The sequence below is a fragment of the Helicoverpa zea genome, chromosome 8 (assembly GCF_022581195.2).
Source record: "Helicoverpa zea isolate HzStark_Cry1AcR chromosome 8, ilHelZeax1.1, whole genome shotgun sequence".
NCBI classification, from domain to species: domain Eukaryota; kingdom Metazoa; phylum Arthropoda; class Insecta; order Lepidoptera; family Noctuidae; genus Helicoverpa; species Helicoverpa zea.
The window spans coordinates 5,462,233-5,486,616 of record NC_061459.1 but is presented as its reverse complement, the minus strand read 5'-3'; the positions used below and the strand labels follow the sequence as shown (position 1 = coordinate 5,486,616).

Sequence of the window (24,384 nt, the reverse complement as noted above, 5' to 3'; positions counted from 1 at the left end):
TATATTTTATAAAATTTAAGAAATAATATTCGGTAACTAAGTTCTGAAGCAAATATTGCAACTTGCGCTCCGATTTGCTCGTCTGTGTGGAGGCACTCCTGTGCCCGTGGTCGCCGTAGAAGCATCATGTGAAGATAAAATGAAAAAACATATTATTTTCAATAAAATCCAAAATTTTATAATACGCCTTTTTAACTGCATTTTAAAACTTCTTATCTGTAAAATTAAGGATATATAACAACATAAACTATTCCCTAAAAATATACACATATATTCGAAACGCAAGTAAAACCGCGAGGAAAAGCTAGTATTTAACTAAAGAACAAAATAATTTTATTCAAAATAATACACAACTCTGAGGGCTCAGTGTCTTAGGGACAGTAACTTCTGTTGTTAATTTTTTTAAAGCAGACTTATTAAGTAGATATTATATCGATACTATTATGACAACTGTACAGCACTATGCCAATATGACATTGACATGTATATGTGTTCTGTGCAACACATGTGCAACACGGCGCCTCCATATGATTCCTATCTCGATGGTGCTGTTTATTTTTGCCATCAAAATATTTTTTTAGGTTCGTTATTAAGTTATGTATAAATTCGTTCTTCAAAAGGGATCCGAGTTTAATTAGCATTACAACATGAGTAGTTTTCATAAAACAAGTGATTCCCGCGTTACCATAGGTGGCACAAAAGTAAAAAACAGCTTACCGATAATTTCGTCTGGTATTCCATCGTTGGACCATGTTATTGGTAAGTAAACAGTTTTAAAATAAATGCTAGAAACAAAGAATACAACTTCTATGTAACCTAAGACGACCCACTGACCGTAACCTGCCACTATTGAGCGTCCTCTGATCGGCTAGAGACACTTGAATATACAAATCCCAAACATGCTGTTGTTTACTTGCTTATTATTGGTTACTTCGCAAGGACAAATTTTGTTAATACCAAATAATATGTCCAAATAAATTGCATATTAATATTCGTTTTATATATTTTTCAGGTGGTGGTCTACCAGTGGGAAGCATTTTTGCTGTTGGTAAGTTTCATAAACCCAATCATGATATTATGAGGCACTTTAAAATATATAAATGTATAGCAAGGAAACTAAATTAAAAATGTATTACAATGTTTCAGAGGAAGATGTGCTAGCAAACTACAGCAAAATCCTTTTAAAGTATTTCTTGGCTGAAGGTGTTGCATGTAAGCATGATATCCTCATTGCATCAGCAGATGACAATCCAGAGAATATTGTGAGTAAATTATGTTATTCCATCTGTATTATAGTATGTAATTAATTCCCACTAACTTTACTTAACCATGTAGCTCAAAACATAAAAAGTCAATTATTTATTTAACTATTCACTAATTGAATTTTAATTGAAATATTTTCTCATATCCCAGGCAAAGGAATTACCACTACCAACCACAATTCCACAAGATGATGAAATAACATCCACAGCTGGCGATATAGATAAAATGAAAATAGCATGGAGGTATGAAGGACTCAGTCAAGTGGAGTCATCTTTTGGCACCAATACTAATTTTGGTCACCATTTTGATCTAAGCAAACACATTGATGCTAACACAATTGATAATTGCAATATTAAATATTGTAATTTGGATATTGATAGTAAGAAGGTCAATGGTAAGTCTATCTAGTATATGTAAACTATTAAATGGAAAATTGTATGTAACTGGTTCTTTATAAGTATAGTTTTTTTTTTTAAGTGCTGCTGTGCCAATTAGAATTATTGTTAACCCACAAAAATATTCCCATGTGGATTCTCATAAATAGTTCTAACCCTTTTTTGTACACTAATAATTATTTTATATTTTTTTTCAGGTTTCAAAAACAGTCTGTATCATAATTTGCTGTCTAGCATCAAAGAATTAGTTTCTAAGGAAGAGTATCAAAGTAGTGTTAAGAAAAACAGCAATATCTTAAGAATTGGTATTCACTCCCTGGGTTCTCCTGTATGGATGGCGATGGACTGTGACGATGAAGCCAGCGCGAGTTATGGGCAAGACCTGATTAAGTTCATGTATTGTTTGCGTGTTCTATTGCGGGATTCTAATGCTGTTGCATTTATTACCATTCCTGCACATCTGTTTGATGTATGTATTGTATATTTATGCTTAACTTTCATTTCTCTAGTGTTAATTGTATGCACAAGTTCAAAAATGTTTGTTACTTATTTCAGGATGATCACATAATGAAAAGGCTACTATACTCAATTGACAATGCAGTCAGAATTGAATCATTTGCTGGCTCAAGTCGTGAAACAAACCCAGTGTACAAGGATTACCATGGACTGTTTCATATCACCAAGTTGTCAGCCATTTACTCACTGGTGCCTTTTGTGCCACCCAGTCTTGATATGGCATTCAAACTGAAGAGGAAGAAGTTTGTTATAGAAAAGCTTCATTTGCCTCCAGGTATATTTTGTTTAATTATTCAACAAAAATATATTAGTAAATACATTTACTATAAACTTCCTTATTTTTTGTAAAGTATACATATATGTGACCATTCAGTAATAGTTTTGTCATTGTGTTTTAGAACTTCAAGAAACAAAGGAACGGGAGCAAGATGACATCACAGGCGTACCAAATGTTAACTGTGGTGGATTCAAAAAGAAAGATATCGAATTTTAAAGTACATACATAGTTTAATATTGCTACGTGCATAATAACTGTAACTGTAAATAAAATATTTTTTTTTGAATATATTTACAAGTACAAACTGTTTTATTGCTTTTTATTGGATGTTGCTGCGAGTTATGTCGCAATAACCGCAGTTAATATTACCATAACGAACCTGTAATTCCACTGGTCAAACGCTGAGGCATGCATGAGCGACTCCTGCATTAATTTTAAACAAAAATGCCTTAATACTCAGTCACCCCACCTGTTCACCAGAGCGTATCTCCCTAAAACCGGCGAATCTATTCATCGCCCGTTTGTTTATTCACATACTCGCATTAGTTGTAACTATATCGCTTTGACCACATTTCTCCGTGTCAGATAACCTGTAGAATCTCGTGCCCTTTTATGAAAGAATACTCATAAATTAAATTTACCATGTGCAAAAACGACAGTGCTAAAGTGTTATTTGGATGTTTTAATACAATATTTTTTGTAAGTATTATACATTTCTATTTGATTACCGCTACCTTGTACACTTGCTTGCCAGCTCTACATTTAAATATCTACATATACTTTTGTGAAAGCGAGGAAATAGAGTATTTAATTGCTATCTGTACCTGTGAAGCTATATAAATAACGTCATTCTATTTCTCTTTTAGGCATGTGGATTCTTGGAAGTGATATGTGGTTTTCTACTGCTGTGTGACTCTAAAAGAATACTATTGTCCCGTCTACTGGCGGCTCCTGATGATGACTTGTTGACTCATCCTCCATTCTACTATCTGGCCCTCGCCCTGCTAGCCGCCGGACTGGCTATGTGCGGTGTGGGAGCCCTGGGTTGCTGGGCCACTTATATGCCAAGTTATGCTGTCCTTACTATTGTAAGTTTCACGTATTCTCTTATTTAATTTCTAATTAAGTTATTATTATACGCTTTCATAAGTGCTAGCTACTAGAATGTGCCAGCAGGTAATAAATGAAGTTCAATGACCGGTATATGCAATACGGTATTGCGCCCAAACTATTATTTTGTAGTGCCCATCAAACTAATGCAACTGTATAATTTTCTGTGATAAAAAAAACTCAGTACAATCGTTTACTGACTTGTAAAAAATCGAGGTTCCTGAAACCTGTTTATGTTGCCAAAGTTGGCTGTATAATATTTTGTCTAGGTGTTTTTAACTAATGGGGCTTAGAGCCCATTTACATGATGAAAGAATGGAAATTCTTATACAAACCAGTCAAATTGTCATCTGTGACTAAAGTGCAGGCACATGCTATAGGCACTAGGCACGTTGTGATCAAAGATATTAGGAGCTTTCTGTAGTTTGATACATCATACAAACAAGCTATCTCTAAATTAAATTTGTCGATGTATGTTTCAGTACTTCCTGGTGGTCCTGGCGATGCTGCTGTGTGAGTGCGCGGGCGGAGTGCTGGCCGCGATCTGGCCGCGCTGCCTCGGCCTGCAGAGCTCGCGCGGCGGCGCTGTCGGAGCCCTGCAGACCTACTACGCCTTGCCCGACTTCGAACACTTCACTGCCGCCGTGGACTTAGCACAAACTGAAGTACGAATGATATTCGTTATTTTAATCCTGGTCATAGTTCAGTTAGCATAGCTTAGTCGGCTCCTAGGAGTTTGTACGTGGAGAAACTGCTTAATGCATTTTGGTAAAAGGTTTGTTAATGAATGATTAAGCTATCTTCATACAACATATAAAGTTTGCAAATTCACCTATAAGTAAGGAATAATTAAGCAGAATAATGTAGACTTTAAAATAACAATAAATATCTATTATTAGCCCCAACTCACCTTTTGCAAAGCTGCCTAAAATAAATCCTAAATATGGTTATTTCAGCTGCAATGCTGCGGTATGACCGACGCACGGAACTACGACATGTCTATCTGGCAGCTGCGGCGACTGGGCCCGCGCGGCATGTCGGTGCCGCTGAGCTGCTGTGTGCAGTACGAAGACAACGTGTCTTACCTCAACCCCGCGCCGGTCAACGCGTCGCGGTGCCAGGAAGTACAGCCCAACCCGACGTTTAGATATGTCCCAGTAAGTAAAGTGCAAATTTAAATAACGATACAAATATTTTTCACTGGCATAAGGCGGTAACAAGCTCAAGCGTTCGCCTTCAAGTACAAGCTTTTCTGCTCTCTGGTATGGCTTATGGTCGATTCTGAGAGCCATAAAGGCCACGTTGGCTTATTGCTATAGGTATTTGCGTTTCCAAAAATATCCACATACTCTGTCTAAAACGTGAAAACTACTAATTGAAGTTTTCACATCCTTTAGGATATTGTGTACTTTCGGCTAGTAAGTAATATAATTTTATTATTTTCCTGTTTCAGGGCTGTTTAGTACCACTAGAAGACTGGTACCAACAACAGTACTTAATCCTAATGCTTGGTCTATTCGTCGTAGCTCTCTTCAAACTGGGAGTACTGCTAAGCACAATATTTTCGTGCATTCGACTCAGGAGGCGTAAGCAAATATTACAAGCATTCTCACTGAAGTCTTTAGACAGTAACACGAGCGAGAACGTTTATGAATGTAAACTCGGGGCGGTACACGAGGAACCGATTACTGCCAAGTACATTCAACCGAATAACTTCTACAGCCCAAGAATACGTAACCCTAGGATTTTTCAGAACAAACCTAATGAGGTCGTATGAGAATTAGCAACGGAGATAAATGCTTTAGAGAGAAAGTTGGAAAAGTTTTCAGATTATTTGTATAAGCACCAAGCTGACTCTATCATGTGGTGATCAGATTATCAGCTGAAATAAAAATGTATTGCCAGCTCTATCTCGTTTTTGGAGAAGTCTGTCAAAAATAATAAAGTACGATAAGTGTGCCATAACTTGTCCAGGAATATTTATAAGAGTAAAACATTCCTTTAATTTCATTTCTTTTCTAAAGTATTTTCTCCGGTTATATACTATGATATAACTTCGTGTTCACTTAGTTTATAAGGTTAGAAATAAATAAAACACATTCACTCAATATGCAATATTATTTTCAAAAGAACGTTCAAAAATTGGTCCTAAAGTTAAAACATTATTAACAATGGCTCTGGAATGTTGCTATCATTCACAATAGTTGGTTTTATAGCTGTAAACTATATCAGAGAGCTAAACCTTCATTCGGTTTGATTCGATTTTGGATAATGATTTATATTTAATTTCATACCCATCTCTGGTATATATTGATCAAAAATTCCTAAGTTGTTTAACAACGGTTTTGTATTTACACTACTATAAAATAACGAAATGGGTGAATATGCATTCTCAAATACATATAAAATAATAAAAAGAAAATGCACTTATCAAGAACATGCTACACATTCGTTGAAAAAGTAAATCATAATGAAACCAACAATCTATTAATTCCAGAATCTCTCAAACCCCCAAACTAAAATGATACCATGAGATCCTTAACAATAACAATAATCTATGTATAATAATTGATACTATTTATAACTCTATTGACCATTGAGACCGACATCACAGTATAATCTACAATCATCTTAGGTACAGGAATGATCTTATTATATTCTTAGTTCATAAAAATTTACATTTTGCACTATTTTAATGAAACGGGTTGTCCCCGAGTCTGACAAACCAACAGAATGTGTTGTGGAATAACTACATATCAATTCGAATGTAGAAAGGATGTCAGTGGCTGGGCCATTCTGTAGTAAAATAAGTAAAGCCGCACATTGGCCAAGTTTTAGCAGACGACAATGTAACTTAAACTTAGTTGCGTAATACGAGAACCGAGGTGATTAGCCACGTTTTTGGCATCAGGCAACATGCAATAGCAACGTTGTATTCAGGCGGATGTCGGATGTTTGCTGTCTATCGCAATCTTGCCATAATAATTAAAGCAATAAGTTGTTTCCTAAGCGACCAGTGATCCTCTAGCTTACGTTTTCACTGAAGGTCGCGTTAGCTACCGTCTCGATTACCAGCCAATCACCTCGACTTATATTAAAACCTATATTTTAAAATAATAGTCGGTATCTATTGCCCCATTTGTATCATTTGATTTTTCATAAATAAATTCATTAACGTAAATAAAATATTGTCTTTTGTGCTGTTCACCTTATAAACTACTATAAAATCTGCAATAAATATACATTAGCCTACTCTGCAGCTAAATAATAATTATCATAAGAAGAATAGAATGTCAGTTTCGTGGATACTCTGAGACTATTGGTATAGTTCGGCCATTCAGAGAATGCGTTCCTGACACGTCGCGATTGAACTGACGACGTAATAACATTCATTGATTATTGATATAATAATGTTGTTTTAATGCTCCTCAATTGTTAAAACGGTAAACAACCAGCAAAAATATTTTTATCGTAACTGCAACGCCATTGCAAAGTTACGTCGTCAGTTCAATCGCGACGTGTCAGGAACGCATTCTCTGAATGGCCGAACTTATAGTATATTTAGCTTATACTTATTACAAACATTTAAAAATTAAAATATTTACAAAGGAATTATTAACAATAGTAAAAACTATTAACACTACGAAATTGATATTTTTCATAATAAATAGTCTACAAAAACAATGTGGTCCAAAATGTAAAGTGGCTTACTGTCGGTCACTTACAGTATAAGTAGGTTCTACTGGCCAAACTCCACTCGGGCCTTAAATTCCTGTGTAATAACTTTGGTCATCATTTGTTCCATATTGGTCGTACATTTGTATTTTTAGAAGGTATAATAAACACATTATGTAGACAAAACCCGAATATGATAAAGTCTAATTGACTTTAAACTGGGTCAATTAGTAATTATATTACTCTAAAACGCACACATATAGCTGTGTAATAATTTAAAGGATGTCATTCAAAAAGGAGTTGTCTAAGGAGTTGAGCAGCTCCTGCGCGGTGAGATTGCTGGCGTCCGTGGAAGGCATGTTGTCGAGGAAGTCAAGGTTGAAGTCTGTGGTTTGTCCTGTGAAGGAAGACGTGTTGTGGAGCGACGGGAACGAATGCTGCGAGACGTTTCCGTTCTGGCTTTGCATGGGCCCGTTCTGCGACATCATGGAGTTCTGTTGCATGTTGCTCTGCGGATGCATGGGTCCCTGTCCCTGCATGGGCCCGTTCTGCATGGGACTGCCCTGGTGGCCCATGCCCATGCCGCCTTGTTGCATCGACATGCTCTGTGACTGGCTCATGTGAATATTTGGCATCTATAGAAAACATAGATAATTAATATTTTCCTGAAATCCTGTATTTTTTTTAAAGATTGACGAATAGAATGAATTTTTTAAATCTTACCTGTCCTTGCACACTCATCATCTGGTTTTGTTGCATAATAAGATGAGACATGGGCGACTGTTGCTGATTGGAGGCCCTGCAATATAAAAATAAATAATAATAACCATACAATACATACATAAAAACATTACAGTAAAATTAAAATTCTATCTTGTAATTATATTTTTCTAAGAGGGCAATACATACCGTTGTTGTTGTTGGTGTTGCAAGAGCTGTTGCTGTTGCAACCGCGCCTGTTGTAGCTGCATTTGTTGCTGCTGTTGCTGCGTCATGCCGCCCATTGTACCCATACTGAAGCCTGAAAACAAAAACCATTATTTAATATAACATACACTGGCACGTTGGGTTTTACCACGTTTAATTCTTCCACATTTGGCTTATACGTGTAACTTATATGTAGTCCAATATGTATCGAACTGACTGCTATCATAGTTGTCAAGTAGAAGATCCTATTTTGACCAACTGAAAAGCTTTATCGTTACTGAAAACTCCTAACGTTTGTAAATGATGTAGCTACAATGAGGCCGGCAATACACGGATCGCTTGAAGCAGTCAGGGGCGATAGCTTCAAGCTGTGGACTGCACAGTGAACTGCAAAGTTCTATGGACGCACATACACGAACCGCTCGAGCACTTGCAAATGATTGGGACTCTGACTGCTTCAAGCGGTTGGCATTGCCGGCCTAAGATAACGATTGATATCAGACCTTGATGGTGATGCGGGAACTGTTGCCTGGAGGCCTGCTGCTGCATGAGCACGTGTCGCCAGTCGGGCGCGTAGGGGCGCGCGTGGTGGAAGGCGCGCGGCGCGGGCGGCCGCCGCACGCCGCCGCCCGCCGGCCCCACGAACCGCGCCTTGTACTCCGGCGGCGGCGGACGCATCTGCTGCTGCTGAGCGCGGAGCATCTGCTGCTGTTGTTGTTGCAGCATCTTCGCTTGCTGCTCGCGCGATATGCCCGCTGCTGCCACGCCTACATAGAACGAACAATTAGGTTGTGGATCTTGGATAATTAAATTGAAATCTGAGTTCCATTTAGAGGTGTGAGCTCACACATAGTCTCAAGAAAAAAAAATAAGGTGACGAGAACAAAAGTGTCAATAGTTTAGACGCTTGCAAAGCCTTTTGTCATCTTCTGCTTAGATTTTCTCTAAATAGGCGGGAACGATAATGTAGATGGTTTCCGCGGGGGTTCTCGCGTATTCAAGCATTTACCTCGATCATGAGGTACCTACGACTTGTGCCGTGAATTATCACACTAATGTGTAGCAGCCATTATTAAGATCTCCTTTTTATGAAATCAATATTTGCCCTACACTATACAGTGATGAGGTAAATTCATAGTAACTGACCAAGTGGCGGGCCACCTTGTTGCGACTGCTGCTGCTGCGGAGCGCCCTGCGGCCGCGCGCGCATCGCCTGCGAGAAGTTGATGCTCTGCGACTGGGATACTGAGTACGTGTCACATCCGCTACCTGCAAACAATAATAGAATAAACTATAGGTTAACATCAGTTAAGCTAACTTTATGAAACACGTTAGTAAATAGACTATAGTGAGGGCAAACTTGAGATAACTTTTTATCGATCAAGGTAAAGGTCATTCAAGGTGTTCCAAGTCCGTATGCTAAATTACTTCTTTCTATAAAGCAACATCCTTAGGAACCCACCCAGGGTACGTCGCGATTTCAACGGAGAGAAAAAATAAAGACAGCCCTTAACTTGAATGAAAAAAAAAGGCTTATCGAATAATAAATAAACCAGCGACCAGAATAATCAATACTAAAGCTCGAAATATGTAGCCGAACACCCACTCAAGAATGTTAATAAAATGTAGATACATGTAGATATGTGAGTGCATCATATTGCAAGTGCAAAGCGCAGTTCGCGTAGTGCGTAGGTAATAAACACGTCAATCTAATGTCATCCTCATCCGAGGTGCACAAGTTGGCGCATTCTCGCAGAGCGTCAACCTCGGCCCTCCGCCCCTCGACCACTCACCACGCGAATATTACAAAATACATCGACAGAAGATCCGTATACCACATAAGGGCAGATCGAGTCATATGTCAGTTTCTGCTTATCATTATGATACGACCTATAACGTTATTCTTGCACGGATAAATGGAGTAGCTTAATCTAATATTCGATTATTATTATCAACGCTATTACATTAATAGGACCATCAAAAGGAGTACCTATATCGTAAAGTGTTGTTACTTATTGTTATTACGTAATCCCGAAGGCTTCTCCCATCCTGACTGTTAACGAGCTGCTACTTTATGAAGCTCCCGAGAAAAACTATCCTATTTCAATCTCAAATTCTCATTTCATCAAATCGTTTCACCCGTTTTATCGTGACAGTCAGGCATAGTTACTATGATACAATTTAGTAAGGATTTTATTAAGCGCTGTTATCAGTTGACTAGTGGTATATCTACTATTTCACAAAATGTGGCAGCAAACCTTCTGGTCGTTCTAATTTTACAATGGCGCCACATACACCACCTTGCATTTACACACACGCTATCACTTAACACAACAGCATAAAGATGTTAATACTTTGATAGGGCCGCATACCATAAACCGAGTGCTTGTAACTTATGTACAATGTGTCCAAAGCGCATGTGTGTTATATTATGAAAAATAAACTTAGCACGCGAACTTTCATTGTTTTTTAATACTTATATTTACACCTGGCTATTTTGCTAGATAGCTATCGATTGTTACAAGTAGTAAAGTTCTGTAAGTAGGTATATGCAGTAACTTCCATTTTTACGCCCATATTATCAAACCTAAACGAAAAGCCTTTTGTGAAAATTCAATTACTTCTTATAAAAGGCTGATTGATTACGATAATTCAAATAGAACTTAGTTTTCCCTTGAGGCGGACAAATACCTCTGTAACACGATACAATCTTGATATAGTTAACATTGCTAGCTGAGATTTTCAACATTGAGGTTCTCGAGAAATTCTAGTTTATGTTGTAATAATTAATCAGTCAATATTATTTAATAATAGGTAAAAATAAGTACTATGACGAATATAAACAACACACAGTCAATGACTATCCTCAATATCAATGGGCCGGAATTGAATCATCGTTTTTAGCATATCATTAGCATGACTGCGCAATGAAGTATTAAGAGAACGATAAGTAGCTACGATATCTGATAGAAATAAGCCAAATATAAGCCTATGGTAATTGTAGATTAGATTAAATATTTAATTCAATTATAAAAGGTCCGAATATCCGAAACCTAAACGAATCCTTCTGTCTTTTTTACATGTCTGTCTATTTTATGTACTAACAAAGAATTTGAAATGAAGCGAGTTTCCAAACGGAGTTCGTCCCGTATGGGTATGACCTCCGCGAATTGATCGATCTGCGAAGGTCGCACCTCTGAGGGGTTTTTCGTTCGCTTTGTTGTGAGCACTTACCTTGATGGTGTTGCGGTGACGGCGTGCCTTGGTTGTGGAAGCTGGCGTACATGCCTTGCTGAGCTGCCACGGACACATGCCCTCCGCCGCCGCCGCCGCTCACTTGCATGTGCTGCGCTGCTGAAACCTAATAAAAACATATATATTTTAGAGACAAAGCTACTTGGACAATTAATTGATCCTTTGGCAGAAAATCGAGAATGACCGAGAAGCATCTGGTGTAAGAACTTTAAAAGTGTTTTTGAACAGACGCCAGTGTCTGTAACATAATCAGGAATCTGCCTATCGATGACACTGTTCGATTGTTATTAATTCGTCTTTCTTTTTCTCCTCTTAGGTTTTGGAATATTAGCTTCTCTTCTCATAATCATAATACCTACTGTTAGCATTTTACAGCTGTTAGGTTCACATTAGCCAATAGACCGCACAGATGAAAAAACTAATTTAAATAACCTAACACGTGAGTTTTATTAATTTACAAGTCACATTTAGCAGGTAGGTATTTGCATTTAAGTTCATGAATTGAAAATGTTTGTAAAGATGTACGTTCTTAAGTTCCATAGAGTTTTCTTTTATGAAACCCTATAAAGGTTGCAATTTTTTTTTGTTACTTAGAAGCCTACAAAAATCTTGTTCGAGAAATTAGGCACCCAGTAAATACTTGTGAATATTGGATACCCAAAGAGCTGTAATTACATAATTATGTGATTGTAACAATGGACTTTATGTTACATAATAATTAGGTATGTGTATGAAATATTGATTTGCCACGGGACCACGTTTCGTAATCGTTTACCATTGCCAGTCCTCTCTTAGATGAACTCGATTCAGCGTAGCTTTACAATGGCATAGCAACAAGCCTCTCGAATCGTTTGGGAGTATAACTTACTTTTGCCAATTTTTCAGTTGGATCGAACCTTCGCATGAAGTCAAGCATAATCTTTATGACGTTTGGTTACGAGTGCACTCATTGAAGGGAAACCTTCACAGGCCACAGCTGCACCTTCGCCACTCAAGCGGAAAAGTTGATCATGCAATGCGCAATAACCTATCTTATAGTATTACAATTCACGACACAACGTTTTGAGCTCCTCTTACTCTCCTTTGCATATCGTGGACACTTGGTTCACGATCAGTCCAATTCGGAGGCACGCCACAGGCAGATGATTGTTAGTTGGTATTACCACAGTATTTAAGAAAATGATAATCACCTTTTAAACCTGATCAGGAACTAACTCATATCCAGATACGCAAATGTCAAAAACTACAAAAGGAAAATATTTTTCCCAAAAGCGAAACCTGCTGAGTAAACGGTTGACAATGTCATTTAATTAAATTGGAATTGTGTTGGCCTCATGCCTGACGGGCTTTGGGCCAAAATGACACGAAGAAGGTAGAAAATGCACAGGCTAGCTAGGCTAAGTAGAACAAATAAACTGTTAAAGTAATGATAACGTCAAGGGAATCCTACCTCTATAGGCCGAAAAATTAAATTCCAGTTATGACCTAACAAACTGCTAAGCGAAATCAATGTAAATTAGGCTCTGGTAAAATAGAGTGGCATGAAAACTACAGTTACTATGTAGTTAACCTGGCGCAGTGGAATATCAGCAAAACATAGTACAAGGCGACCGAACTCATCTCGCGATTGCGGTGCGCCCTTCCGTATTTTATTTTTTACAATCTTGTATCTCATGAGGAGCATTCGCCTGTTGTAAGTTCCTACCTATAGAGGTAATAGATTTTGCATAGGACTGACGGACATTCGTTGCTCGAAATCGCATATCCATTATTCACTGCAGTTATCATTGGCTGATCATTATAGGTTGCGCACCGTAATGCTAAGAATCGAGCATCGAGCTTCCTGATATTACGAACATGATGCGTTATATTGCGCGAGCAAATGCTCTTGGGAGAGAATAACTTAGGAATGATACATTCAAGTTTGGCGAATATTTATGTCTATGAATTTCGACTTCTGATAGAAAAATTATCAGCGAACCACATTTACTTAATCAAATACCGTACAAATAAAGTTATATAACAATTTATTTGAGAAGCAAATAAGTTTGAATTGTTAAATGCAGTGTTATGTCTACTTCTTTAAATATTAATTTATGAAGTGAAGGTGGTATAAGTGGATTGAGAGATCGATTAATGAGTTTATGACACAACTTTGGAGCGGCAAGCAGCGATGACAGCTGCCATTCTGGCGGAGGTGAACACACGTCACCGTCGCGCTCGAGCCTCGACGCACGGCAAACCTGTTTGGAACGGTTCGTCCGCCTGCACCCGCAATTTTTGTTGTTCTCCAACAATATCATATCGTTCTAAGTCCGCTAACCCGTATGCTGTTTGCACTATTGTCAAGCCAGACGACCTAACGGCATCGCTCTTATCCATCCGTAAATCATTTTTTCGTATGACCCAAACCTGAGAATTGTTATCAAGAACGCAGGTAGAAACACTGTGTTGGGAATTACCTTTGAATGTTGAGAACGAACAGCTCTACAACATTTATACAATCTTATTTTGCTTTTAAAGCAGCAAAGCATTTTTATTTATTCTTTTATTTTTGAATTGACTCGTCTGCTTTAAAAAATCTTTGTGAATTTGATGTAGCTCTGAGCAAATGATTGTTTAAAGAGCCAATCAGTGTTGTGTTCGTATTATTACGAGTGTGTTGTGCATTTTAATCACTGTTTGTTGACGATGACAATACATGATGACGTTCAATGCCTTCATTAGGAATATTTCTGAAGACATAATCATTATCAGTTTACGTACTTTGAAATCATCTGTGAACAACAGACAGCATACGCGTAATATAGAATAAATTATGTTGGTGTGATATTGCTATGGAACCTTCATCATGTCCTCTAACAGTTCTCAGAAATGCATTAAAATGCTGAAATGACATCATGGCATGATGATAGGGAAATAGGAAAACCATTAGTATCGTTGGAGAGAATTTTCCGTGAAACCACTGATTGGATTCTTTTTTCAAAGATGTAACTTGATATAAAAAGATTGCAGTATTGGTAGTTAGTAAAACTATAGTTCGGCCATTCAGAGAATGCGTTCCTGACACGTCGCGATTGAACTGACGACGTAACTTTGCAATGGCGTTGCAGTTACGATAAAAATATTTTTGCTGGTTGTTTACCGTTTTAACAATTGAGGAGCATTAAAACAACATTATTATATCAATAATCAATGAATGTTATAATTTTGTGCCAAACTGAGTGTCAAATAACTTGGTAAACAATATTTTTCTAAATCTATACTGCGCTATTACAAGGTTATGTCAGCGGTTTATATTTTGTAGTGCTGTGCTAAAAATAACAGGCAAGTATCGTAATCTGTTCTTATACAGTTATAATATAAAATAATACGTTTTGATTTTCTTTTTAAGAATTGGAAAATAATGGACTATAAGACTTAATTATAACGTTTATGAAATATAAAAATAAAACTATGACCAAACCGCATTTTTATACTTAGATTAAAAATGGTAACCCCAAATGGCGTTATGGGCCGCCATTTTGTGACGCTAAAACAGTCGTCCGTTGTCGTTTCGTGCGCATAGACCACGTTTTTCAAGTGTTTTCGATCTGTTTTTATTTGATTACCCGGCTTTTGTTAGACCGAGATATCAGGATTGATTCTGTTATTGATAATAATATCATTATACATGTAGGCGAAGATGATGATGAAGACACCACCTCCTCAAGCAAATCGGAGTCTGATTAATATTCTGTTCGCACATTCAATTCAATGTACTTGTAACAAAGAATAAATAAAACAATTTTATTATATGAATATTACCTTTTTTTGGTTTCCACTTAAATAACTAAAATATAAAACAAATGATTCCGCCAATTTAAAACGAAAATAATCTTAAAATAATGCGGCGGTTCATTTTGAAGGAACGGTAACGAACTCAGTGTTATGTTGTGCCCATCACTAGTCGTGACTAACTGATAGGTGTCAGGAACGCATTCTCTGAACGGCCGAAGTATAGTGTCATGACCAGTTTGTACAGAATCGACTACTCTTGCTCACGAGCAATTTTATAAAAAATCCTAATACAGAACCTAGTGAGAGTGACAAAGTTTATCATATAATCATTCAAAAAGAAATCTATAAATTGTAAAAACGGTATCGAAATTCGTTGGCGTTTAGTCGACTTTTCCTTTAAACTATACTCGTTATAAGGGTATATTTTAAATATAGATCTCCGATATTGCTTTAAAGGCCAAAGGATGTCGTTGAGAAGGGAGCCTCAGGTATGACGTCACGAGCCCCTGGGTTCGTCACCGGTACTCGCTGGCTGCGGAAATAGATCGGCCCACGCGCTTTCGTCACTTACGCCCACACGTACCGATACAGACCGAAAACTTTACTTACTATGTATATCTGAAGGACTTTCCAATTAACTGTAATTCAGGTTTCTGTCTAATACAGCGTCTATTAGAGAGAGCGGAAATACCAATATTGGCAATTAGAACGAATTTTCTTACACTTTGATCGTTGACTTAGTATGTTCTTCGATGCGGATCTAAATCTAATCCCTGTAAGTATTTCAAACTATATCCTTTACAAACACGTCGTATTTCATTGACTTAAGAGCTTTCTGAATGTATGTAGCTACATGTAGTGAACGCGACATTGTGTTTGAGAGAGAAGGGCTTATAATTACGGGAGAGGCGAGGTGTTGGGCGGGTGCGACACGTGGCTCGATTACTCCCGGTCTCAGTACAGGAAGCTATCGGGCCCTACTCTTTTTATTCCATTCATTCTCTAGTGTCATCGGCCGTGTCGCCGCCACGACTTTCGAAACAACTGAGATTTAAATGTGATACCTACATATTGTTCTAAAAACACATGAAACCAGATTCTGCTCCGACTCATGAATACTCTGACCTTGTTTTGAGTGGATATGTTATGTCATAAAACCATTTGAAGTAATACACAAAAATACTCGAATAAGGTCACTTTAAGCCATTTTTTGTGCATATCCTTTATGGAATGGAAATTTATTTGCAGAAAGATACAGTAGACGTTGTTTTTCAATAAGTTTTTTATTAGAACGTAGATACACGGTAATATTGTAGAGACGTTAAATATGAACACGACTTCAGTACATATAGCTTGGGTTCCTGCCTTAGAACGGGTGATACGTAGATATATTGGCCGCCATAGTTTTAGATCTAGTAGGTTATCTCTGGCAACAACATAGAGATAAATTCATGATGAGGTCATGATTCAAGTCGCAGGTCCGTGAAATGTTTAATTACCCCGCCATTCTCGCCGAGGCTCCGTGTGGCAATCATACCTATACACTATGGCCGTCAAGCCATTGATCGTCGAGAGGTTAAGCAGAGGCATACTTTAACATAAGATTCTCGTAAACGTGTACAGTTTTTTCGATAAAAGTTTTACAACCTAATCCAATATTCAGTTCATTAATGAATTCGCAGATGTTACGTATGAAATCATCCCTACTACTGTTGTAAATGCGAAAGCAGCTCTATTTCTTAGTTACGCTTTCTTGGTAAAACTGCTGAGCCATGTTGATGCCCTGAACATAGTATTCTGTATGATTTTTCCTAGCTAAGTATAGGTAATTCTGGGTTACATAGTTTGATTTTTCGGGTACCTGACTTTCATCTTTCAGGGTACGAGTGAAAATCGCACTACACAAGATATAGAAAAAGATCATAATAAGCTATCAATTTCACATCGTTGGTCAAGTGCTGACAAACAATTTCGAAGCTTTTAGTCTATCAAGGCTGTGAAAGTGAAGCCTATTTGTGTGTGCCTGTAGCTTCATAGCTCAAGGTTCAAAATGATCAACTGTGTAAATTAAAGTTCGAGAGACTTTCCCAGTGCAAGCTACCGGCAGAGATGATACGAATTCAATCTTCTAGTAATTTAGCACCGTGTTATGAAGCCATATTTTTTCCATTAAAGCTAAAGAGCCCACACAATTTCCAAGATGTCGATTTTAAATTATTATATTACTGACACCAGATGACTTTTCTGAAATCCAATGAAAACTAGAATACGTAAAATAAAACGGACGTGCTGCTGGACCTAAAATAAGATTAGAATTTTCCTACTTCAAGATGATGGATATATATAGGAAAACTAGCTTTTTGTAGCGCTGTATACTTCTTTTAAAGTACTCAATCGATGTATTTGTTTGTAGTTATCCTACTGTATATTCATAATGTTCTATAATATTAGTGTATGTACACTCTGACTTGTTTACAGTGGACGGCCTTTAAGTAAAACATGTGGCTTTCGATACATCTGCTTATTCGCAACACGCACTTGTTTAATAAAACTTAGTACATGTTACATGTCATTAAATGTTAAGTAAGTGTCCACGACGGTGTTGGTAAGCGCTATTAAGATTTCTAGCGCGCCTTCAAAATTTAAAAAATTAGGTTGACAAGTATTGAAGGTTTTTCAAGTTAATTGCCCTTTAATCCATTGATACCTAGTCCAATATCATTTGCGGTACTCTATACTCTATGTAGGATATTGAAATGAATAATTAGTTCCATCTGTAGTAAGTAGCTGGGGTACTTGTTATACAACTAGAAGTATAGTCGCACAGACGTCACTTCGCCTCCAACTATCCATGGACCGTGGTAGGTAAGTGTAGGCGAGTGGAGGCGAGCAGCGCGCGCACGCCCTCCCCGGTCGATACTACACCAGTCTCCATGTTTTTTATGTCTTTTCACGTCACAAATTGCTCAACAAAAATTACTTCTAATAATTAACTTAAACGCAACTCATGGGTATTTAATGACGTAAAGAAGAAACACGAAAATTCTGCGAAATTTCCATGGACGACTTTGCATTTGCGTGCGTAGTAACGTCATTTAATTTCTTCGCGGGAAGTACCGATTTGGCGCCATGTTAAACATGATAATTAGTTTTGAATCTTCTGTGACTTTGACTATGTTAAGATTAGAGGATGCTTTAAAAAATATGTTCATTGTGTATATTTCAGCCGTTCCAAAACAGGACGCGGTAATCTGCGCAAAACTTAAACACACATAGCATGTTGTCAATTCGGTGAACATGTAGACGAGTAGCCGTTTCGCGCTGTTTCACCTGCATCCTACGGTACCTACTTCTATGCGATGCAATACCTGCCTCAAGATTTAATCTATATCCATACCAAATTTCACTTATGTGGGTTCAGACGTTTTCATTTGTTAGTCCAACCGACAGACGATGGAATTGCTATCGAATTCACAAAATGAATAAGGATAAATCGATGTATACATATGTATATAATACTAGCTTCCGCCAGCGGCTTCGCCCGCGTGGTGTTGATAAAAAGTAGCCTATGTGTTAATCCAGGGTATCACCTATCTACATACCAAATTTCAATCAAATCGGTCTAGCCGTTTTCGCGTGATTGAATAACAAACATACATCCATACATTCTCACAAACTTTCACATTTATAATATAAGTAGGATTATATGAACATGACTAACCTGCAGATTGTGGTGCGGCTGGGTCAAATGTAGCTGCTGTTGCTGCGACATGTGCAGATGCTCCATGGGCGGAGGCGCAGGCCGCGGCCGGTACCCGCCGTAGCCACGGTAGCGCGCCCAGTCCCCGCCCGCCGCTTGCTGGTGCTGCTCAGCCATGTGCTTCAGGGTCTGCGCCGCCGGCGACATCTCACCGCCACCGTACGGCCGGGGAGCTGGCTCACCCTCCGGCGGCTCCAGCAACCCCATTCCACCGCCATTCAGTTTACCTCCGTCAATATCAAAGTCCTTCATAAATTCTGGATATTCCGATATTTCCGTGATAAGATCTTCGAACGTATCGTCTCCATCTTCCTCGCCGATCAGATCGGCTAACCCGGGGAAAGCTGAAGCCGCGTCACGTTCAAGGGCCGCAGCACACTCATCCAATCCGACGAAATCGTCATCAGCCACTTCAGATTTGCACTCCGCTTTGCATTCACGCTCGCAATCAAGCGGAGTAGGCACCCGCGGCGGTGCTTGTGGTAAGGGGGGTGAACTAGATGTCTTTACGGCATTTGCGAGTGCCTTCACCGTAACGTTAGTAGAAATTTGCTGAGGTTGCGAATCCGCTGCTGATGTTGTGAACTCCAACTGTTGGACGATTTCCACAGAGAACTTGGTGAGAGCTTCGCCCCCAACACCGCCCCCGCCTCCTCCTCCACCACATTGGATTTTTGCTGGAGGTTCATAGTCACCGCATCCAAATTTTTGTTGCTAAAACAAAAGAAAATCAGATTTCAATCCTTTGTATATTACCATAGAAAATATGACACAACTGCCAGACATTGCCGTTCACATCAGTAGTTTTTATAAAATGCCACTGACATTTTTCTCATATCAAACACTCGTTGCCTATAGGAATCATACCAGGAATAATCTTTTAAATTCAATTCAATTATATAGAATTCAATTGAATGAAATTTATAGAGAAAAGGTGGAAAGTTTCCGTTTCCGCAGACAAACCGTGTAAACGGTTTTGTGGAGCATAGATTTAAGATACCTATAGGCTATAAGAAAACTTGATTGTATTAAATAAATAACCCGAAACTGCTCATACAGACCAAAATTGAACAAAATTATAATACAATTATTTATGTACATGAAACAATGAGTAAATTGGTACAAATGAATGAGTACCTGATACTTCTTGACAATTCTGAGCTAGACGTTGGTAGGTAAATGGTTTAATCAAGTGCGTGGTCGTCACGTGTTCGCATACGATAGCAGATTAAAATAATTGTGCTCACGACAGCTTCTAATGTATCTCCGGCAGACATCCTTTTCTGGTAACTTGAATTTGACTTTTATTTAACTACATATGTACTCAATCTGTACTTTAATTTTGTTTTAGCAACATCTAAACAATAATAAAGTTCACGTGACTATAAGAAAACTGTTTGATAAATTATCAGATCGTAATAAAATATGCAATCGTAAATAGTCGTTATCTCTATCACTACGTAGTAAGTACATACGAAACAAATTCGCTTCCTTCCGTCTGATTCTCTCTATGTATGCTTAGATGTTAAAAATACACAACGGATTTTGATGCGGGTTTTTTATTAGATGGAGTGATTCAAGAGGAATATAAAGTATGTAAGTACAACATGTTGGCTGGTCAGCCTGAGCGCACCATTTTGCAATACATAGATTTACCAACGCGGACGAAGTCGCGGGCAAAGCGCTATATTTCAAAACGCGAAAATTTTCAGACGATGCGCTCAATTGGACAATTAAGTACTTTTCTGTTATGTTTTTCTAACTACCAGAACAAGATTTCTATGATAGAAAAATATGGAGTCCAGAATAATTAAAATACCCCGCGCGAAGCCGGAACCGAATCGACACCGGCAATTTATATTTTGAAGACGAACTAATCTATTACCCAAATATTGATGCAAAATGGTGATAATTACTAAAACTCCATAACAGTACAGACGCTATTTAATTACTTACGTCTTGCCTAATTATAGTTCGGCCATTCAGAGAATGCGTTCCTGACACGTCGCGATTGAACTGACGACGTAATAACATTCATTGATTATTGATATAATAATGTTGTTTTAATGCTCCTCAATTGTTAAAACGGTAAACAACCAGCAAAAATATTTTTATCGTAACTGCAACGCCATTGCAAAGTTACGTCGTCAGTTCAATCGCGACGTGTCAGGAACGCATTCTCTGAATGGCCGAACTATAACAGATAACACTTGACCATTCGTCACTTAGAATTTCTTCAGTAATGAGTGCAAGTTGAAGATCACGCTACGGAGTGTTGTAATTGCATGAGTACGATAACGCCATACAGCAATATAGGTAGGTAGGTACGTACATATTGAGCATCGCTGAATATTTAATGTAGCGGACTATGGGAGCGGTTCACAGCAGCGCGGCGCCAAAGTCCAGTCTACAGTCTGCCCTTGGTAGATTTTAAATCATACACTTCAAAGAACCCTGATACTATGGATTTCTAATTTTTGTGCAATCAGTACGAACGGGGAAATAGGAACGAATAGGGCTGTTCGACGGCAGATGTCCAGCAATAATTTCTGCGGACTAGAAATTGGCATTCTTAATTTCGTGGTTTAGTCAATGGTTTTAGAGTCTATATCAATGAAGATCAATATTTAGGACACATCTTGATAGGTATACATATGCATGGGGAAGAGCAGCGATCTCTCCTTTTGGATAACAATGTTAGCAGTAAGTTCAAATTGAAATACCTAATGAATGTGCTTCTTTGAAATTTAACACTTGGTTGAGCATCTAACGTAAGAGAAAACCCTATGTGGAAAACATTGCAATATTTTCTAAGACAGTTAATAATGGCAACTATCGGTACTACAATGTAATACGCAGTACGTAGTTACTTAATAAAATGTGTCAGAAAACCGCGCAGGCGCAGGCGCTCGGAGGTCGTCGCGGTGAGCGGCGCGAGACAATGCGAGGCGTTTGTTGTGAAACTCGCGCAGTTTGCACAACCGCAGACCGCCCTACCGTACCTACACTTACATGATCTAGCGCAGGTAAACTAACTGGCCTTGCTATCAGGAAGCTCTACAGGGAAGATCTTTGACACCGTAGGGAAGAATCAAATGACCAACCAGCCTTCACGAACATTATTTAATCGCAATATTGGATGGTTCTTTTCATTACAAACACTCTAAAGACACGTTTCTCGGTTTGATATGAAGATCGTTTTCCAAAGTGTCGAAAACTAGTTTGATTGAGTATATAATTGCACTAATTTGTTTGATCGTTAGCTAGAATGTTATGGTAGTTGTGTCGCGTGCTGAGTAAAGTGAAGCACTCGGAGGCACGGGATGCGGTGCCAGAGGGTCAAGTCAATTGACGTCTGGCAACATCCGGTGTGCGATGCGGCGCTTACATAGCACGTGCTGCCACTAATTATCTCCCCATCTCGATCTACTAGTGCCCCATAAATTGTCTCTAACGTTTTAAAACTAGATAGAGAGCTATAAACAGAACAACAATATCCACCGTGTTGGAGCAAAACTAACTTCGTGTAGACATGAAGCAAATGTAGAGGGATCTTAATCGAATGGGTGAAAAGTTGGAATCAAATGTATGGAGGTTGAATTTAATCGCAATCTTCGTAATCACTAGCTAGTATTTGTAATAGAACAATACAATCACGTGTAAAGCGCAGACACGTGACCCGTAACAGTAATGAGGAAGTAATCTTACATAACACAAAGCTAAATGTAAGATAAGTAGGTAATAGACGTAACTAGATTTTACGAATATCTAGAGAGAATGAGATCGATCAGTTTGTGGAAATGAAGAAAGAAGGCGTATGAATAAATCATCATATTGTAATCAGATTTAGCGGTAACGTGCATTAAGATAAAGTTCTTATGAAGTTTGATAGCGTATCAAATGCATTTCTGTAACTACGGTATTGTGCCCAAATATTTTATGACGGTTAACGGGAATCTCAAGTAAACATAGACGGGCGTAGATTTAAGATGTGAACAAAACCGGTTTCTAAAGTTGTCTTTCTTGTTTTTTATCACATTGTTAAATAATGTCACTTATAAGATTTTGCATTAGATCTTTGGTGCCCTTATATAATATTATTGATAGAATAAAGTAACCATTTCGAGAACTCCTCGTGGCTAAGTTGCAGTCGCACGGTGCGACCGATCAGCAGTTAAGGAAAGTTACTGACTAAATCCTTGCTCCTTCTCTCGAATTCTCTTAAAGGATCTTAAGCTTTTAACAATCTTTACGGATAATCAGAATTAGATACTCAAAATCTGACAACTAGCCAAGCAAAGGGTATACATTAATCGATAAATGATGTGTAGGCAGGTGGACGAGGAAAGTTAAATAGCAATAATGAAGTACAATCAATTAAAATTGCAACATACCACATGGACGACACTGCTGTGCAGGTTGCCGCTAATGGCTGGCAAGTCTGGCTTGCGATCGCTCTTCTTTGCCTGTCGTTTGGCCTTCCCTTCGAGGAAACGCTTCTGGAGGGCGGTAGTCTCCAAATTTTGCTGCTCACATGCGCCAGTGAACGATTGGTCAAACCGCGGCACACACTCCGACTGGCGTCGCCGGTACGTTTCTATCCTTCGTCTGAAACAAACAAAATAAGTTGAAAACCAGTGTATTAAAGTTGAAATGGACAGCCGATGTCGGATAGAAGCGAAAGCATTTTTGAAGTCTATTAACAAAATAAGAGAGTACCTAACGTTTGAAATCTTTCTTATTTGTAAGTAGGTATTCAAGTTTGCAGTTATCTTAAAAAATCTTAAACGAGAACTGCAATAAATCAGTGATCAAAATATATGAACTCCCATAAAGAACCCCCCGCACTTAACAAAGTGCCGATATTATTCTTGTCCTGAGTCACCTGTTACGAGTAGTTACGACACCCACAGGAAATTGTGTAGTTAAGTGCTGTATTGTATGTATCACAGTTCACGGAATACAGTCAAATGCATATAGCTCAATGAGCTCAATACTAGAATTGGTACCCTTCATTCCAAAACAATTCCCAACCAAGGAGTCGACAAAATGAGTCATGATTCGTGATGAACACACGTATCCTATTAGTGGCGTACGACTATGTAAGACTGTTGCATTAACGTAAGTTCATACGTATTATTCTTCAAAATTAAGCACATCTCATGAGTAGGAGTAGGTATAAAGTTTTAATAACAAAGAAACAAATACCTCCGTAGTACCTAACAAGTGAAGGAACAGTAGGTGTACCTAACAAACAATATTTGAAGCGATGCCGTGATGCTCAGTCAGCCGCAACTCCCGAGCGTCACCTTGAGCAAATGTTAATGCGGACAGTCTGTCGGCTATATAAAAAAATCATTACAAGCTTTTCATTTATTCATCAGTATTATTCTGTGGCGACGAAATTCTCAAGGCCACTGTCGTCC

The 24,384-nt window shown here is 38.3% G+C and overlaps 3 protein-coding genes across 3 annotated transcripts in view; 2 read left to right on the top strand and 1 right to left on the bottom strand.

Annotated features, from left to right (window-relative positions):
- The first annotated feature begins 494 nt into the window (after window positions 1-494).
- Window positions 495-2,759, top strand: LOC124632306 (elongator complex protein 4). Its single transcript, XM_047167090.1, has 7 exons — window positions 495-759; window positions 1,013-1,048; window positions 1,147-1,262; window positions 1,414-1,657; window positions 1,856-2,127; window positions 2,214-2,448; window positions 2,573-2,759. Exons 1-7 carry the CDS (start codon window positions 648-650, stop codon window positions 2,665-2,667), a joined length of 1,110 nt encoding a protein of 369 aa, XP_047023046.1. The 5' UTR covers window positions 495-647; the 3' UTR covers window positions 2,668-2,759.
- Window positions 2,760-2,907: 148 nt separating this feature from the next.
- LOC124632307 (tetraspanin-9) lies at window positions 2,908-5,669 on the top strand. Its single transcript, XM_047167091.1, has 5 exons — window positions 2,908-3,150; window positions 3,318-3,539; window positions 4,044-4,226; window positions 4,518-4,718; window positions 5,015-5,669. The coding sequence occupies exons 1-5, from the start codon at window positions 3,094-3,096 to the stop codon at window positions 5,336-5,338; spliced, it is 987 nt and encodes a 328-aa protein (XP_047023047.1). The 5' UTR covers window positions 2,908-3,093; the 3' UTR covers window positions 5,339-5,669.
- Window positions 5,661-24,384, bottom strand: part of LOC124632305 (neurogenic protein mastermind-like) — a 29,508-nt gene continuing 10,784 nt past the window's right edge. Inside the window, exons 2-10 of the mRNA XM_047167089.1 lie at window positions 23,353-23,566; window positions 18,920-19,672; window positions 11,398-11,524; window positions 9,310-9,432; window positions 8,667-8,930; window positions 8,146-8,257; window positions 7,960-8,035; window positions 7,116-7,871; window positions 5,661-6,885 (exon numbers count right to left, since the gene is read on the bottom strand). Of these exons, the coding sequence (XP_047023045.1) occupies window positions 7,512-7,871; window positions 7,960-8,035; window positions 8,146-8,257; window positions 8,667-8,930; window positions 9,310-9,432; window positions 11,398-11,524; window positions 18,920-19,672; window positions 23,353-23,566 (2,029 nt within the window). The 3' untranslated portion in view covers window positions 5,661-6,885; window positions 7,116-7,511. The remainder of the gene's footprint in view (window positions 6,886-7,115; window positions 7,872-7,959; window positions 8,036-8,145; window positions 8,258-8,666; window positions 8,931-9,309; window positions 9,433-11,397; window positions 11,525-18,919; window positions 19,673-23,352; window positions 23,567-24,384) is intronic.

Coding starts and splice junctions, on each gene's coding strand:
- LOC124632306 (XM_047167090.1), top strand. CDS start 648: ATGAGTAGTTTTCATAAAACAAGTGATTCCCGCGTTACCATAGGTGGC. Junction 760..1,012: donor ATCGTTGGACCATGTTATTG/GTAAGTAAACAG, acceptor TATATTTTTCAG/GTGGTGGTCTACCAGTGGGA. Junction 2,128..2,213: donor TTCCTGCACATCTGTTTGAT/GTATGTATTGTA, acceptor TACTTATTTCAG/GATGATCACATAATGAAAAG.
- LOC124632307 (XM_047167091.1), top strand. CDS start 3,094: ATGTGCAAAAACGACAGTGCTAAAGTGTTATTTGGATGTTTTAATACA. Junction 3,151..3,317: donor GTTTTAATACAATATTTTTT/GTAAGTATTATA, acceptor TTTCTCTTTTAG/GCATGTGGATTCTTGGAAGT. Junction 4,227..4,517: donor TGGACTTAGCACAAACTGAA/GTACGAATGATA, acceptor TGGTTATTTCAG/CTGCAATGCTGCGGTATGAC.